The 16,319-nt window shown below is 34.9% G+C and overlaps 1 protein-coding gene and 1 non-coding gene across 6 annotated transcripts in view; one reads left to right on the top strand and one right to left on the bottom strand.

Moving 5' to 3' along the window:
• The window catches only part of MYBL1 (MYB proto-oncogene like 1), a 44,475-nt gene that overhangs the window by 14,226 nt on the left and 13,930 nt on the right, over positions 1-16,319 (bottom strand). For 2 of the 5 annotated variants that reach the window (XM_075549613.1, XM_075549615.1), the window contains exons 4-11: positions 14,973-15,065; positions 14,357-14,577; positions 12,393-12,567; positions 8,275-8,346; positions 7,466-7,570; positions 5,928-6,158; positions 4,720-5,088; positions 258-400 (exon numbers count right to left, since the gene is read on the bottom strand). In XM_075549613.1, the coding sequence (XP_075405728.1) occupies positions 258-400; positions 4,720-5,088; positions 5,928-6,158; positions 7,466-7,570; positions 8,275-8,346; positions 12,393-12,567; positions 14,357-14,577; positions 14,973-15,065 (1,409 nt within the window). Of the gene's footprint in view, positions 1-257; positions 401-4,719; positions 5,089-5,927; positions 6,162-7,465; positions 7,571-8,274; positions 8,347-12,392; positions 12,568-14,356; positions 14,578-14,972; positions 15,066-16,319 lie in introns of all 5 variants that reach the window. The other 3 variants (XM_075549612.1, XM_075549614.1, XM_075549616.1) reach the window with 2 other exon arrangements.
• LOC142449728 (small nucleolar RNA SNORD88) lies at positions 5,255-5,342 on the top strand. Its single transcript, XR_012784843.1, has one exon. It is a non-coding gene; the product is annotated as a small nucleolar RNA SNORD88 (small nucleolar RNA).

Here is a 16,319-nt window from a genome sequence, read left to right as displayed (position 1 = left end):
AAAAGACTAATGTAGAATAATAACTAAAATCATTATTTTGCTGGAAATTAAAGTCAGAAGCTATATTTAGCTGCATTTTTGTTGTTGTTAGTATTCTTGCAAAAAAATACAATGTTATTATTTTCTAGTTCTAGTCCTACATGTATAGTGATTAAAACATACACATTAAGTTAAAAATTAAGCGTACTAAGAGCTACTCTACTATGAAAATTACAGTCCTCATTTTCTCTTAACATACTTACTTAACAACCACTTACCCCACATTTTCCTTTTGATCTTTGGGGGTCATTTCCTTATGAAGGGGAGTTGTAATGAGAACTTTTTGCCCACAAATAGGGGTGGATGTAAATGAAGGGTTTTCCATATTAATTTGTTCGTTTCCAGGACATGTGTTAAAAAACTAAAAAGAGAGGCAAAGTTTAAAGACAATTTTTAGGACATCAAAGTCTCTACACAAACATTAAATTGTTAAGATCCTCATATCTCTTGGGAAAAAAATTATGATATTGTATTTACATCCTACTGCATGTAAATTAAGCTCCATGATGACAGGAATTTTTTGTCTGTTTTGTTCATTACTGCCTCCCTAGCTCTAAGAATAATATTTGGCATATAATATGTATCTTAAAAATATGTAGTTATTTTTAAAACTCATATTATAAAACAAAATACAAAAATTTAAAAATAAAATATCAAATAGCTTATCTATAATCCCCAAAAAAACTCCCTGTCAACACACCAATTCTGACACATAGTGACTCTACTGGTCAAAATAAAGCCACCTTATAGGGCTTACAGAAGCAGGCTACCTCATCTTTCTTTTTATAAGTAGCTGGTGGGTTTGAACTGCTAACCATTCAGTTAGCAACCCAATGCTTACTTCACTGTACCAAGGCTCCTTAGCAATCTATAGAAACCACATCAGAAAAGACATATCTTTTTTTTTAGTTGTTATTAGTAAATAACGTTAAGTGACCTTTTCTGTGAGAGGAGAAAGATGGGGCTCTCCACTTCTGTAAAGAGTAAAGTCTTGGAAAATCAAATGGGCAGTTCGATCCTGGATTGCTATGAGTTGGTGTCCAACTCGATGACAGTGAGTTTAGTTTTATGGGGTTGTTGTTTTTGGTTTTTTGCTATGAAAATACTTTGAATTCATTTTCAAAATACTCGTTTTACTTAAGATTCACAATCAGTATCCCTAGAACCAATGGTCAAGAAATGAAATGACAGATGGTGTTGGGCACATCTGCTCCAAAAGATCTTTTTAAAATGTTTACGAAAAAAAATGTCACTTTGAGGACTAAGGTGTGCCTGACCCAAACAATGGTCTTTTCGATGCCAAAACTTAACAATGAATAAAGAAGACTAACGAAGACTCGATGCCTTTGACTTTGAATTACGGTGTTGGTGAAGAATATTGATCTTATCATGAACTTCCAGAAAAACAAACAAATCTGTTTGGAAGTACCTACGGACCCTTAGAAGTGAGTATGGCAAGACTTAGTCTCACGTACATGCTAACATGTCCCTGGAGAAGGACGGCATGCTTGGTAAAGCAGAGGGTCAATGGAAAACCAGGAATCCCTTAAAGAGATGGGCTAACACAGTGGCTTCAATAATGGGCTCAAACAGCAGCAATCAATGGACCAGGATCAGGCAATGTTTCATTCTGGTGTAGATGGTGTCGCTATGAATCAGACTAACAACTTTGAATTCAGAATAAAACAACATGTTGTATCATTAAGGAATATAGCACTTGTCTCTCTAGAATACAGCACAGAACCTAATAGCCATAATTGATATTGCAAAGCCTGTTTACTAAATTACTGGTTGAATATAACTTACATATTATTGTGAAATTTATTTTCACAGTCAACAGATTGGAAGCAGTAGTATAAAGAATAGAAATTACTTTTTGGCTATTTACACCCGACATGAATTCTTGTAGTTCTATGGCAATTTACTTAATTCTAATACTTAACAATTTACTTAACCCTAAGACTAACATTCAAATTCTCTTAATACGCTGCAGTAGTGTCCCACCATTTACAGGGTAAAGTCCAACCTTGGATATAGAAACTCCTTTACTGTCAGGCCCTCGTTTACCAATCATTTTTCACCTGAGAATTTGCTCCTCAATAACAGTTGAATACTCCACATGGCTCCACTTTCAGCCAAACAATGGACAAGTCTAAAAAGTGAAAATAGTACCAGGAAGTGTGGACTTCCAAGGACAAGCAACCACACAGAGGCAAAAGGCAGTCTGCCCAAGGGTAAAGCTCAGGAGGCAAGAAGGGGTGGGGAAGAAGGACAGAGAGAAATAGTAAAGACAGGGAGGAGGTGGGAAGAGTGCTGTTACATTGTGAGTATTGTAGTCAATGTGACAAATTAAAATGTGCATAAGTTGCTGAATGGAAAGCCAATCTGCTCTGTGTATTTCACCTGAATCACAATTAAAATTTTTTTTTAATTTGTTGAGGGAGTGGGGTACAACAATAGTGAATACCTCTAGTCCGTAAAATTCCAAATGCAGAAATCGACGAGCATGTCTAAGCTGGTTTTTCCATTTGCAGAAGAGTAGGAGAGCACATATTATGTAAATGGTACCCTCTGAAGTGTGGAAACACAATTTTCAGAGACCAGAACGGCTGTATACTGCCAGATCCTTCTCATTCTCCCAGACTCAACACATAGCCCACCCATCCCCCACCAGCAATATCCCAGCATTCTTCAAAGCTTTTTCCCCATAAAACATTTTAATAAACACCAGCTCCATTTCCCTGGATAAGATGCTGGAAACATTAAGTGTTCAATAAGAAAAATCCTACTATAAAATAAGAACTGTTTGTCCCAGTATAAACATCACTACAGGAGAACAACTATTTCCTTAAGAATCTCCTCTCTGAGCAGCTGTTTAAGTTTCTTGCTGTGAACTATAAAAAGGAAAATTACATAGAGACTAAAATATAAATTACTCTACATAGCTGAGGTCTACATAGCATAAGTGTCGGCATGTTTGTGGGAAAACAAAATCACTGGAAACTCAGATATACATGTATACCCAATAATGTAAATGATGTGAAATGTTTGAAATTTGTGAACTTGTCATTAGTTTTAATGATTCAGTGTTCTTGAGAATAGTAATTATATAAAATTGCTATTGCAGCTTTATTTTCAATAATGATATTCCTCTAAGCCTTGGATTTCCCCGATGTAAAAAGTCATTGTAGATAATTTAATGTTAGACTATAGAAAGGTCATTAGATTCTTGTTACATGTTGTTAGCCTGGCTTTTATTGTTTATCAGATTTAATATTATTCTTGAAAATAGTTGATGCTATGTCATGTACTACCTTTCTAATAAAAGTTATGTTATGAACTATAAAAAAGGTCTTATACTTTATGAGTCATATTGGTTGAATATTAAGTCAGGAAACTGGATCTCAGCCTTTGTTCAGCCACTAGATAACTCTGGGAAAATCATCTACCTTTCTACGGTTACCTATTGATTATTTCTATAAAAGTATGGAATTACTTATCTCAAAAGTCTCCTTTAGCTAATGAGAATATTTGTACAACTAGAGGAATGTAAGCAATGTTACTGAACTGTACATGTTAAAACTGTTGAGATGAAGCATGTTTTGTTATATTTTCATACATAATAAAAAATTTTGAAAATTTTAACTCCTCTATAGCTCTAAAAATTGAGTATACACTATGAAAGGTGATTCTACAGAATGTCAAAATTATTGAAAAATATTATTAATATCTCATACAAGCAAAGTTTTACTGAAGATAATTCAAAGACAGTTATAGCACAAAGGCCAGAAATTGGAGCTTGATTCAAAAGAGGCTATGGAACAGGGATATCTTTAATAATATAAATGGGTCTTGACAGAACAGAAAGAGATTATCTGTTTTTTATTGTCTCTAAAGAGGCACTGGACTGTGTTGGTCACCGCAAGTTATGAACAACATGGTGAACAATAAGAATTCCAGAACACTTGATTTTGTTCACGTGCTAGCTACACAAAAACCAAGAGGCAGTCAAAATCTGAACAGAACAAGAGGAAACCGTGAGGTTTCAAATCAAGAAAGGTGAGCATCAGGGTTCTATCCTTTCACCACACGTATTCAATCTGTGTGCTGAACAAATTATCTAAGAAGCTGGACTCTATCACTGAGAACATGAGATCCGAACTGAAGGAAGGCTCATTAACAACCGCCCGTATGAAGATGGCACAACCTGGCTTGCTGAAAGCTAAGAAACTTGAAACACTGATAAAGATCAAAGATGACTGCCTTTGGTATGAATTATCGCCCAATAAAAGAAGAAAAACCCTCACAGGTAAACCAATAAGCAACATCATGATAAAGGGAGAAAGGATTGATGTTGTCAAGGATTATATTTTACTTAAATCCACAATCAACACCTATGACAGCAAGTCAAGAAATCCAACAACAAATTGCAAATGACAAAGTATTAAAAAGCAAAGATGTCAACCAACTCAGCAATACCTAGCAGCTACATAATGAAACACCTGTATTTTGTGAGATACCTTCTGATTTATAAGAGTTTAGGAACTCACCTGTATAAGTTTAAACACATTAACATTTGTATGTGTAATCAAAGCAATCACTGCTGGTAAGAATATTAAAGATGTAATTTAATCTAGTTCATCAACATCCTGGAGCATAAGAAAATACAACACTACTTACTTGGGAAGGGGAAAATGGTAGTGTTTTCACTGGTGTATGTTTTAGTGCTGTATGACCACCATCACTGAAAGCGCTGTCACCAAACCCGCATCCTGGGGAATGACCCCCACGCATTTTCTTCTTCTTTCTGAGGATGGTTGGTGGAGTGCTAAACTTTGCCGCATTTGGAGATGTTAGAGGTATAGCCTCACTGTCTCCACCATTACAACTATTTTTTTTCCCTTCAAGCACAAGACTGACGTTAAATTGGCATTCCATAGGCCCTTCATTATGCTGAATCCGCATTAGCTTCACTGGGGTAGACTTGACAGGAGAAGCAGCAGCATCAGAAAGATCAAAACTGGTGACATCACTCCATGCTACAGGATCCTGTAAGGAATTAAAATTTTAACTGGTTAATGCTATACCCTGGTTAAATCTTGAGCATGGAATGATAATTTCCATGGGGAATTATGCATCTTTATCAGTAAAAGTGCGCTTTGCCTAGGCATCATTTCTTTACTCTTTTTTTAAGTAAAACCATTTAAAAAGAATGGTATCCCAGTGATGGCCAAAACTGGGTCAGATCACCCCTGAGGATACAATGCTCCAGAACCTTTAATGCCTGGGAGTCTAAGGGGGGCCCTAGTGCATTGCTGATGGCAATGATAAATGGTGCAGTCACTGTAGAAAACAGGCAGACAGTTCTTCAAAAGGATAAAGAGAATTACCATATGACCCAGCAATTCCACTCCTACGTAGATATACAGAAGACCTTAAAAGCAAAGACTGAGACAGATTCTTATATATCAATATTCATTGCAGTATTATTCACAATAGACAAAAAATAGAATTGCACATCTAAACTGGTAAAGGTGGCAAATGTTTGTTATATATTCACATATAATTTTCACTTTTTAAAATCTTACTGTGTTTTAGGTGAAAGTTTACATAGCAAATAAGTTTCCTATTCAATGGTTCATACACAAATATTTCATGGCATTGGTAGTGATTCTTGTACTTTACCACTCTCAAGATGAAAATATATTAAAGTTGAGAACTTCAATACAAGCGCCCACTGGAAAATGTCAGAACCAAAACTAAGTAAGGCATACAAAGTAATGATTGACATGTAACTAACTGGTCAGCGTCCACTAAATCGAAGTTTCTGAGCGTGAAATCATGTAACTAATATTGAGCTTTTGATAACCTAACACTTTCAAACTTACAGATTCAATAAGTTCTAGAGTCTCTGCAAATTCAGGAATGGTCTGTAGCGATGACAGCACAGCATTTGCCTCTATAGCCAGGAACTTTGTGGGTGAATTCTGCTGAGCAGACACAGTTTGATTTTCATCCATGCTGTAAAATTCACTTGTGTGTTCCTCAAGGGTATTGAGAGTATTAGACACGCTATCATCCATAAGGAAACTACCAGACCAGCTAGAAAAGCTTCCAGTCTGCTAAAAGTACCAAAGAAAGGTGTTGTCATTTTCAACATAAGCATAAATTTGTATTGCAAAACAAAGTCTTTCTAGGATAAATTTCATCTTCACTTCAGTTAAAAATACAGTAGCATACATTGTCTTATAAAAATTAACATAAAGTTTTTTCATTAATCCTCATAGCTTGAACTCTATTTCCTTTTTTGAACTGAATTTTTAAAAAATTATCTTTAAAATCAAGACATAAAACAAGCATTTACAACCAACATAAAGATCCAACTCCTAGAATATGGCCTCTCTCTATCTTTCAAACTTCATTGCCAACACTGCAGCTTACACACCCCATCTCAGGGAATAGCTCTTACAAACCAAACCAATTGCCGTCAAGTTTATTCTGATTCTCAGTTGTTATATGGACAGAGAAGAGCTTCATCCCAGGGTTCCCAAGGCTATCATCTTTCTGGAAGCAGACTTCCATGACAGCTTCCTTTTGTAGAGCAGCTCGGAGGCTCCTATCTTCAATCTGTGGGTTACCTTCAGAGCACTTCACCAGTACTGGCAACTCCTCCATGAGTTTTATAAGTGTCTTTACCCATATTACTGCTGCTCCCTCCATCTAGAATACACACTCTGCTGGCCAGGGAAATTCCTATCCTCTCCTTTAGTACTCAGTTCAAGTACAATTGTTAAATGCAATAACTAATGTATATGCGCATGGACTCTATCACAGTGGGCGCAATAATTTCTCTCTAGAGGCCATAAAATCCTTAATCAACAAGATCTTAATAAGAGAGTAGATTTTATATAGAAAGTTTTCAGAAAAGAAATTTCTTTCTTAGTTTAATGCATAGCTTAGTTATTGAGTGCTGGCTGCTGTAAAAGACAGACCACAACTAGGTGGCAAACACCTTTATTTCCTCACCATTTCAGAGGCGAGAAGTCCCGATGCAAGACCCTGGCTCTAGGGGCAAACTCTCCGCACTGTCAGCTGAGCTTCTGTTCATGAACAATCTTCATGTGGCTCAGCATCTCCCTCCCCCATCTCAGTTTACTACCTTACGGTAATCTCTTTTAGATCTCAAGAGATTGATTCAAAATGTGCCCTAAACTACTCCTGAGTTATTGAAAAAACAAACACAACCCATTTCCAAACGGGTTTATAAACACAAGCATAGAGGTTAGGATTTATAATACACTGTCTGAAATCATATTCAATGTTCTCTACTTGTTGAAATATTAAAGTCACAGGTGATTTTTAAAAACTATGAAAGCATACAAATGGAATATTCTAACAATAATTTACAGACAAACGAATTTCTTACCGATGGAAGTCGCTTTCGTCTAACTTCATTCTCAGCTGACATAAGAAGTAACTCGAGTTCCTTTATTTTCTTTTCCTTATCAGGATCTTCATCAACAAATGGTTGCTAAAATAAGGTAAATAAGAAAGAAAACTAGACTGCTTAAATCCTTGATTTATGATTATTATAACTATGATTTTCATTTTTAAGCAACTTGAAACAATTTGCTCTGATAAGGTTTAAAATCACTGCCATCAAGTTGATTCCAACTCACAGTGAACCTGTAAGGCAGAATACTGCTCCCTAGGATTTGTGAGGCTGTAAAGTGCTACAGATCTAGACTGCCTTCATCTTCTCCCGCAGAGCAGCCCCAAAACAGTTTCGTTCAACTAGACTAAACTCCAAAAACTCATATCACAATCTCTTTGTTAGCTAAAGAGGACTTAACAAATGTTTCCAATTAAGCCAAAAATATTTAAGAAAATTTAAATACATAAAAGCAAACACCTTAAAAACCCATCAAATTTTAAATTTGCATTTGAAATAAGTTTGTTTATTGAATCCCAATGCATAAGTTCTAGCCAACTGAGCAAAAGCTTGTCAACTCACAACTTTAGTGCTTTAAGTTGAAAGGATGAAAGGCCTGGTGTTTTTTCAAACATACTGACATATTTCCTCCTTATACTCAAATTATGCTATAATATTCAAAGAAATCAGAGGAGAGATTATTGGTTTCCCCCTACTTCTTTAGGTCAGGAAACTACTAAACTTCCTAATATATGTTCAAAAGCATTTCATTCATTTTCATTTTGTTGGATATAAAACGTTACCTGAATAAAGGTAGAAGTCTGAACATGTTCTACACAACTGCCTTCAGGTGACATATATTGGTAACCTGGGATCTAAAAAACAATTAAATCATGAATAACTTAGGCAAAGCATAAAAGCCATTGTCAAAATATAAACATTAAAAATTTTTAAATTATTTCTATTAACTTTGAAAATTCATAACTATATTAGTTTATCTGTTAACTACATCTCTACTCTTATATTCTATTGATTAAAAATACTAAAATCTGTAAGGGGGTGTCCAGTTGCCTGCAGATGGCCTTTGGTGAAGGGTAGCAATGATGAAACATTCTTAAATACTTCCTCCCCACGGCTATCATGATTCCAATTCTACCTTACAAATCCGGCTAGACCAGAGGATGTGCACTGGTACAGATAGGAACCAGAACACAGGGAATCCAGGACAGATATCCCTTCAGGACCAGTGGTAAGAGTGGTGATACCGGGAGGGTGGCGGGAGGGTGGCATAGAAAGGGGGAACCGATTACAAGGACCTGCATATAATCTCCTCCCTGGGGGATAGACAACAGAAAAGTAGGTGAAGGGAGACATCAGACAGTATAAGATATGGCAAAATAATACTTTACAAATTATCAAGGTTTCATGAGAGAGGGGGAGTGGGAAAAATGAGGAGCTGATATCAAGGGCTCAAGTAGAAAGCAAATGTTTTGAGAATGATGAGGGCAACAAATGTACAAATGTGCTTGACACAATAGATGTATGTACGGATGGTGATGAGTTGTACGAGCCCCCAATAAGATGATTTAAATATATTAAAATCATCTTATCTGACCTCATTCAAAAACCAGTGCATTTGAAAATCAAAAGGTAAATTATATCTAGTGTTTCATGCAAATATGTAGTACAAAATACTTTAACTTGAAATCTCTAATTTCAAGTTCTTCAAATGCCATGTTCTTAGCTGAGGTGATGGTTGTGTCCTGTCGAGCCAATCTTGACTCATCGTGACTCTACGTGGCAAAGTAGAACTTCCCTATACGATTTCCTAGACTGTAATCTCTATGGAAGCACATTGCCAGGTCTTTTTTCCGGGGGGGCTGCTTGTGGGTTTGAGCCTTCAGTCTTTGGGTTAACAGTCAAATGCTTAAACATTGTGCCAACAGGGCTCCTTTTTAAGTCATAACACGTAGGAAAGGCCTTTAATTTCGCCTTTATGAAATGTGAGATTTAGCCTAGATTATCAGCCAATCAGTCGACCTGTTATTTTTTAATCTGGTATTTATAAGAGTGCTTTATCTCTCAGAGGAAGGTCCTGGTTGATATGAAACACTCAAAAGGATGAAGACTAGAACAGGTTTATCAAAGTTCCTATCTCCCACTCTTTAATACTAGCCCCTAGTAACCTTTGCATCAAAAAATATGAAAGAGAAGACTTCAGTCATGTGCCTTGAATAAATCACTGTGATTGTGGACTAGAAATCATCCTGCCATTTTCCTAGAACATTGAGAAAGCTGCAATAGCATATAGTAGGCAACGGGGAAAATAAATTTGTGAGAAATAATTTTAAACCCTTTAACATCTAATAAACATAAATGAGTCTACTTTCCATAAATGTTTACCTAAATTACTGTCATTGTCCTTATACACTAACTCCTACTATGCTGCTGTGTCTTTGAGTCGGTTCCAACTCACAGAGATGCCACAGGACAGAAGAATAGAATTGTCCTGAAGGACTTCCAAGCCCGTAATCTTTATCAAAGCAGTTTGCTACATCTTCTTCCCACAGAGTGGCTGGTGAATTCTAATCACCAACCTCCAACTAGCAGCCAATAACTTAACCACTTCATCGTCAGGGCTGATTCCTTCTACTACCTCACTGCCATTGAGTCGATTCTGACTTCCTCACTGCTCTCCTTTAGGTTTCTGAGGCTGCAAATCTTTATAGAAGCAGAAAGCTTTGTCTTTCATCTGTGCAGTGGCTAGTGGGTTCAAAATTATGATCTCCAGCCCAACATGCAATCCACTGAGCCATCAGGACTCCTATTTCTACTATAAAAACAAACAAACTCACTGCCATTGAGTTAGTGCCAACTCAGAGACCCTACAGGGCAGGGTAGAACCGCCACTGTGAGTTTCGAAGACACTGTACAGGAGTAGAATGCCCTATCTTTCTCCAAGAAAGCAGTTGATGGTTTCAAACTGCTGACCTTGCAGTTAGCAACCCAATGAATAACCACTACACCACTAAGATTCCTTACTTCTACTATAGGACCTATTTTTTACAATATTTAATTAGTATCATTTATTGTTCAGCTTATTAACTCTAAAACACTAGAAACTTATATTTTTCATAAAAATCTGTGGTTAGTATTTCATGCCAATCCATTTTTTTCTTTCAAATTTCACTTTATAGAAAAATTAGAAATCTCGTCTTAGAAGTTTAAGTGACTTGAACTATAAATATAAAAGTCTTCCAAAAAGTAGCAAACGGAGAGTGAATGATTCTTAAAGCATAAGTAACATCCTTATCTTTCTAAAATAAAACATGCTTTAATTGAGATGGTTAAACACTCCCTTGGTCCCAAATAATGTGTAAAATTATCTTTCTATGAATAAAAACTATTTAAATGATAAACTTTCTAAGAAAGAAGCTTATGATTTAAATTATGCTGCTGAAATGTAGGACTCTAAACTGTAAAATAATGTCTTTTAAGGTATTGAGTATTACCAAATAATTACACTGTCTTCACATGCTCTGTAATTTGTATATTAAGATGTCATTAGTTTTTATAGCAGTTTATTAAATATTACGTTTTAAGAACTTTAGAGTGTTTAGAGAGAAGAGATCAAATGGGAAGCATAGTAAGCACAGATTTCATCTTTTGGTAGATATTATTAAGCCCTAATTCAATCTTTATATTTATGTGATAAAAAACAAATTTATTAATGATGGTTTAAAAAAACAAAACAGCATGTCAAGCAAATGGAAAAACTTAAAACAAACCTTAGGAAGACTCGTACTTTTTTGCAGATAAAAAAGGTACTGTTAGGGACAACATAAATTTCATCCCATTTTGAGTTTGCATAATCTGTACTTTAATGAACTAGTCTAAACAAAGACTGACATCAGCCAATTTGATTAGTTGGGGGAAAACCAAAGTTGAATGTCATTGGAAGAACCAATTATTTACCATACTCCAAAATGATGGCTTGAGTCATTTTGACTGTTTTTCTCTTTTAAATATTTTATAAATGTCCACCTCTCCTAGATAAACAGTATTGCAATTACATAGAAATAATTTCGAATGACAACCATAATATTTTTTTTAATTCCTGTCAATTCTGACTCACAGTGAGCATGTAAGACAGAGCAGTACTGCCTACAGAGTTCCCAAAGTTGTAAATCTTATGAAGACAGACTGTCATATCTTTCTCCTCTGGAGCTGGTGGGTTTAAACCAGTATCCTTTTGGTTAGCAGCCAAAAGTGTCACCAGAACCCCAGGGAAACTATAATAGAGTACTAAAGCACAGATAAGTACTGGCTTTAAATCAGAATAAAGAATCAAAATATTATAGTTTTAGGAAATTTATATATCAAGTTTCTTAACTAAATTATATATAAATTATATTTAACAAGAAAGTTTAATGAGTTTGTTTGTTTGTTTGTTTTACAAGAATCGATATATAACACCCTCCCTGGGGGACAGACAGCAGAAAAGTAGGTGATGGGAAACATTGGACAGTGTAAGACATGACAAAATAATAATAATTTATAAATTATCAAGGGTCTGTGAGGGAGGGAGGCAGGGAGACAGGGGAAAAAATAAGGAGCTGATGTCAAGGGCTCAAGTAGAAAGCAAAGGTTTTGAGAATGATGATGGCAAAAAATGTACAAATGTGCTTGACACAATGGATGGATGTATGGATTGTGATAAGAGTTGTACAAGCCCCCAATAAAGTGATTTCTTTGAATGGAGGTAAAATCTCCATTAATAGGAATAAATTATGGCATATTTTTTAATTACGTGAGTTAAATACTGATTGTCCTGTTCTGCATACCCATTAAGAAACTAAACATTTTTCTACAGAGCAACTAAGTAAATTTTTAAAATAATAAAGGTATTAAAAATATGTGCCTGAACAGGTATGTAAAATTGGTTCTGGGTTTGCAAATGGTCCATAGTCGCACAAGGTTTGTGTTGAAGCTTTGATGAAGTTCGTTCCGATTTTATTCCATCTTGTAAGTAGCCCTCCTGTTCCACTTTTCTTCTCATAGTAGAATTCCAATGATTTTTGATAGAATTATCAGTCCTAGGAAATAAAAGTTGATGTTTTAAAAGGAAAGATACTCCACAAACAAATGTTATCATTGTATAATTGCTTTAAAAATGTATATGAAGTGCTCAAAACAAACATTTACAATTTTGGAAATTAGATAATTTTTAATTCAAAAGATGAAACGAACTCTCAAACTAAAATTAAAACATATTCAGAGCTTTGTCAACAGTAACTCAAAAGATTTGATACTATACTTAGGGAATAATCACCTTATGTTAATGGAAAGGAACAACTCAAGGAGGATTCAGAAATGTAATCAAAGGACAGGGAGAAATTGTTACATTGGTGTATATTTTGTTCTAAATATTCTCACCACCAACAACAAAATTAAAAACATTTTTCTTAAATAAACTGAAACTTTCGGGGTTTATCAAATAAATCACATAATTAGACGATGTACTACATAAGTGCCTGCAAGTCACAACTGATACAGCAGAAAGACAAAGAAGGCCCCTGCTCGCATGGAACTTACGTTATAGTTTGAAGAAGAGCAGAAGATTGGAGAAAAGCACAGAGAAGCAATAAGAAAAATATCAGGTAGTGCAAGAAAATAATTTGAATAAGATAAGAAAAAGAAAGTGATTATTGCAATCTTGATTAGGTGATCAGAGATGTCCTCCCTGAGAAGGTGTCAACATCTGACGAGCAGCCAAGAAAGACCCAGCTGTACAAGAACAGAAAAAGAACATTCCAAATAAAGAGAACGGTAAAAAGCCTAAGCCAAGAATACGCATGGGGATGGGAAAAAGGGCAAACCATCCTTTACAGAATCCGTTTCCTTTTTCATTCTTAGAACAAAATACCTATGAGAAGAAAGTTCATTGGCCTCCCGTTTTACCTATGGTTCCATTTATAAAAATGACCATCTTCAATCTACAGCTATTTGTAGTTAAAGTCCAACCTTAATACAGGACCATTTACTGAACCTACTTTATGTTAAGGCACTAAATTAACAAACAAAAAAACCCCAAACTCACTGACACAGAATCGATTTTAACGCATAGGCACAAAATGAGGCTCTCTACAAAATGTAAGATGATACATAAGAGATTGAAAACATTAGCAATTCCGGATCAGGTTAATAATTTGTTTTAAAAACTTTATACTATACCTTAGCATTCCTATCTAAAAAAGACACCAATTTTTGCTCTATTTAACAAGTGGATGAAGTATTAACTAAGAACATACACAAAATCACTTTATAAATTAGGAAGTATGATACAAATAGAGATTATAGAAATATTTAAATCCATATTTTCTAATGAAGGTGCAGATTTTCCAGAGTTTGTTGATCTATTGTATTAAAGATTATATCAAGTAAAATTTGAACCAGTGCAAAGTATAGAACATTTAGCATATAATTACCTCTGAAGGAAATTCCATTATTTTAGCACTACACACACACACACACACACATACACACACACCAAGATTCAAATTATATCCTAAGAATTTTTTTGAATTTTTGTAGTTTACTTTAGTTGGTGTATTTGTTCTCTGGTCTAAAGCAGAGTATTCAAGCCAAATCTCAACCAAGTTTGTACATCTAGTTCCTGATGGGTCTCATATTAAACAGGATTTGGGGAATGTATTAGGTCTATCATTTCGTTGCTACACAACGAAAATGGTCTTAAAAGGGTTGTTTATAGTACATATTAATTCTAAATAGAATAAGTCACAAGATACTTAAAATTAATTTAACAGAACTATAAAATAGATCACATGTAAGGGCAGAAAAACGTGTCTACATTTATATATGCACCTTCCAGGAAGAAGTTTAGCAATTTCTGCCCAACGATTTCCCAACCGCTTGTGTGCTTCATAGATGATCCTGTCCTCCTCCTCTGTCCAGGAAGATTTCTTTACCTCAGGGTTCAGATGATTGTGCCACCTTTCTCTACACTGCTTGCCTATTCTCCCTTTTAAATGCTTGGCAATTAAAGACCATCTCTTTGGCCCATATTTCTGTACTAATTCAATAACCTAAATAACAGAAAAACAAGTGTTAAAAGGCTGTATCTTGACAGAATTTAAGAACATAGCTCAAAATTACTAAGTAGATGCATAAGTCACAATCAGCATTAAAACTTACAAAATATAATTTTACTAACATTTGCCTAGCTTAAAACTTGACTTTGTTATTTATCTAAAATACAAATGGGATGTAAAGTGACTTTGTAAGTTGAAATGCTTTCACAGAAAATTAATTTGAAATAACAGTGAAAACAAAGACGTGTGCATTTTCTTTAAAAAATAAGAAAAAACTTGAGTTGAATGCCAATTAAATCAATTTGGAAGCAGAAAGTATCAGCAGAGAGCTACTGGTTTTTTATTTTTCCCTTTCCACACAGTGAAAACAAGAAAGATGAGTGTGTTACCCTCTGATCCTCTTCTTTGGTCCAGGGACCCTTTATCAATTCTGGATTTAAAACTTTTTGCCATCGATGCTGGCACTGAAAATCAGAACGATTCTGAAAGAATTTTGATAATTTAGTTATTGCATTTTTCAGATAGCAAATCAGCCCAAATGTCATACATCATAACCTTAAGAAGCAAGTCTGCAAAAATAGTGCAATCATTCAGCAGCAATTACTCAATGAATAGTAAATGCGTAATGCTTATTTGATATGCCTTGGTGCCAAGGTTGTTTTTTAATTAAAGCCATTAGTAGTGCTTAGACTACAAATAAAAATAATATACCATATATACTTGCGTATGAGCCGACCTGAATATCAGCCGAGACACCTAATTTTACCACAAAACGGCATTAAAAATGTGCTGAAAAACTCGGCTTATACACGAGTATAGAGGGTAATTAATCTCTAGACTATGTCTTATGACACAGCAAACAGCAAAGCCATGATACAGGTACCACCATAAAGAAAGGGAGCTAGGATTGAGAAATAAGAGTGATCAGACAGAAAACTATAAAGAGAAGATATATGAACTCAAATAGCATAGCAGTCTGGATTCATGACTATATATAATTTTTAAAGTCCCCAAAAATGTTATTAGGATACTAGATAGTATTAAAATGGATATTTAATATGATGAGCCACCAAGATAGGTAAAAAAAATTCAGTATACTACTATAGAATATGTGCCTTATGTTTAAATTCCATTAAAAAGAAAATTAATTTGCCAGGGTAAACAAAATAAACTATGATGTGGAAACATCTCTAACTACTTCACCCAATGGTTAAGTGACGTGTTAATTTAGTTAAGTTTGTTATCTCTGCTAACTCCTGTTCACAAAGAACTGTCAAAATTATTCAAAAATTACAAAGATACTACGTCCATACACAGGACTGAAGATCATCTAAACAGATATCAAGGGACAGATACTTTGCCAACCAATGGTTCTGTTTGGTGCCCAATGACGTGCAAATTACATTCTTCACACAAAGCTGCTTCTGTTACGGCTCTGTACCTTAATGCTACTCTATTCCAAGACTATCACTTGCTTTCAAAATGTGTTCTTGGGGCATTTCTATTTATCTCATTTACTTTAAATTTTCTAATACTTATTTATCTTCTACTTGTTGACCACCTGCTAATTCCCAGGAAATACACCAAATATCCCATATGTTATTTCTCATTCTCACAATACAGGGGGGAAAAAACCTAACCTTTTATCTATATACAATACACAAATTATGAGTGTGAAGAAGGTTAATTAATTTTCCAGGACCAGTCAACTATAGTAGGACTGATATCTGAGAAAA

The sequence above is a fragment of the Tenrec ecaudatus genome, chromosome 5 (genome assembly GCF_050624435.1).
Source record: "Tenrec ecaudatus isolate mTenEca1 chromosome 5, mTenEca1.hap1, whole genome shotgun sequence".
Lineage (NCBI taxonomy): Eukaryota > Metazoa > Chordata > Mammalia > Afrosoricida > Tenrecidae > Tenrec > Tenrec ecaudatus.
The sequence above is the reverse complement of the archived record's forward strand: the minus strand, read 5'-3'. Positions and strand labels throughout refer to the sequence as shown.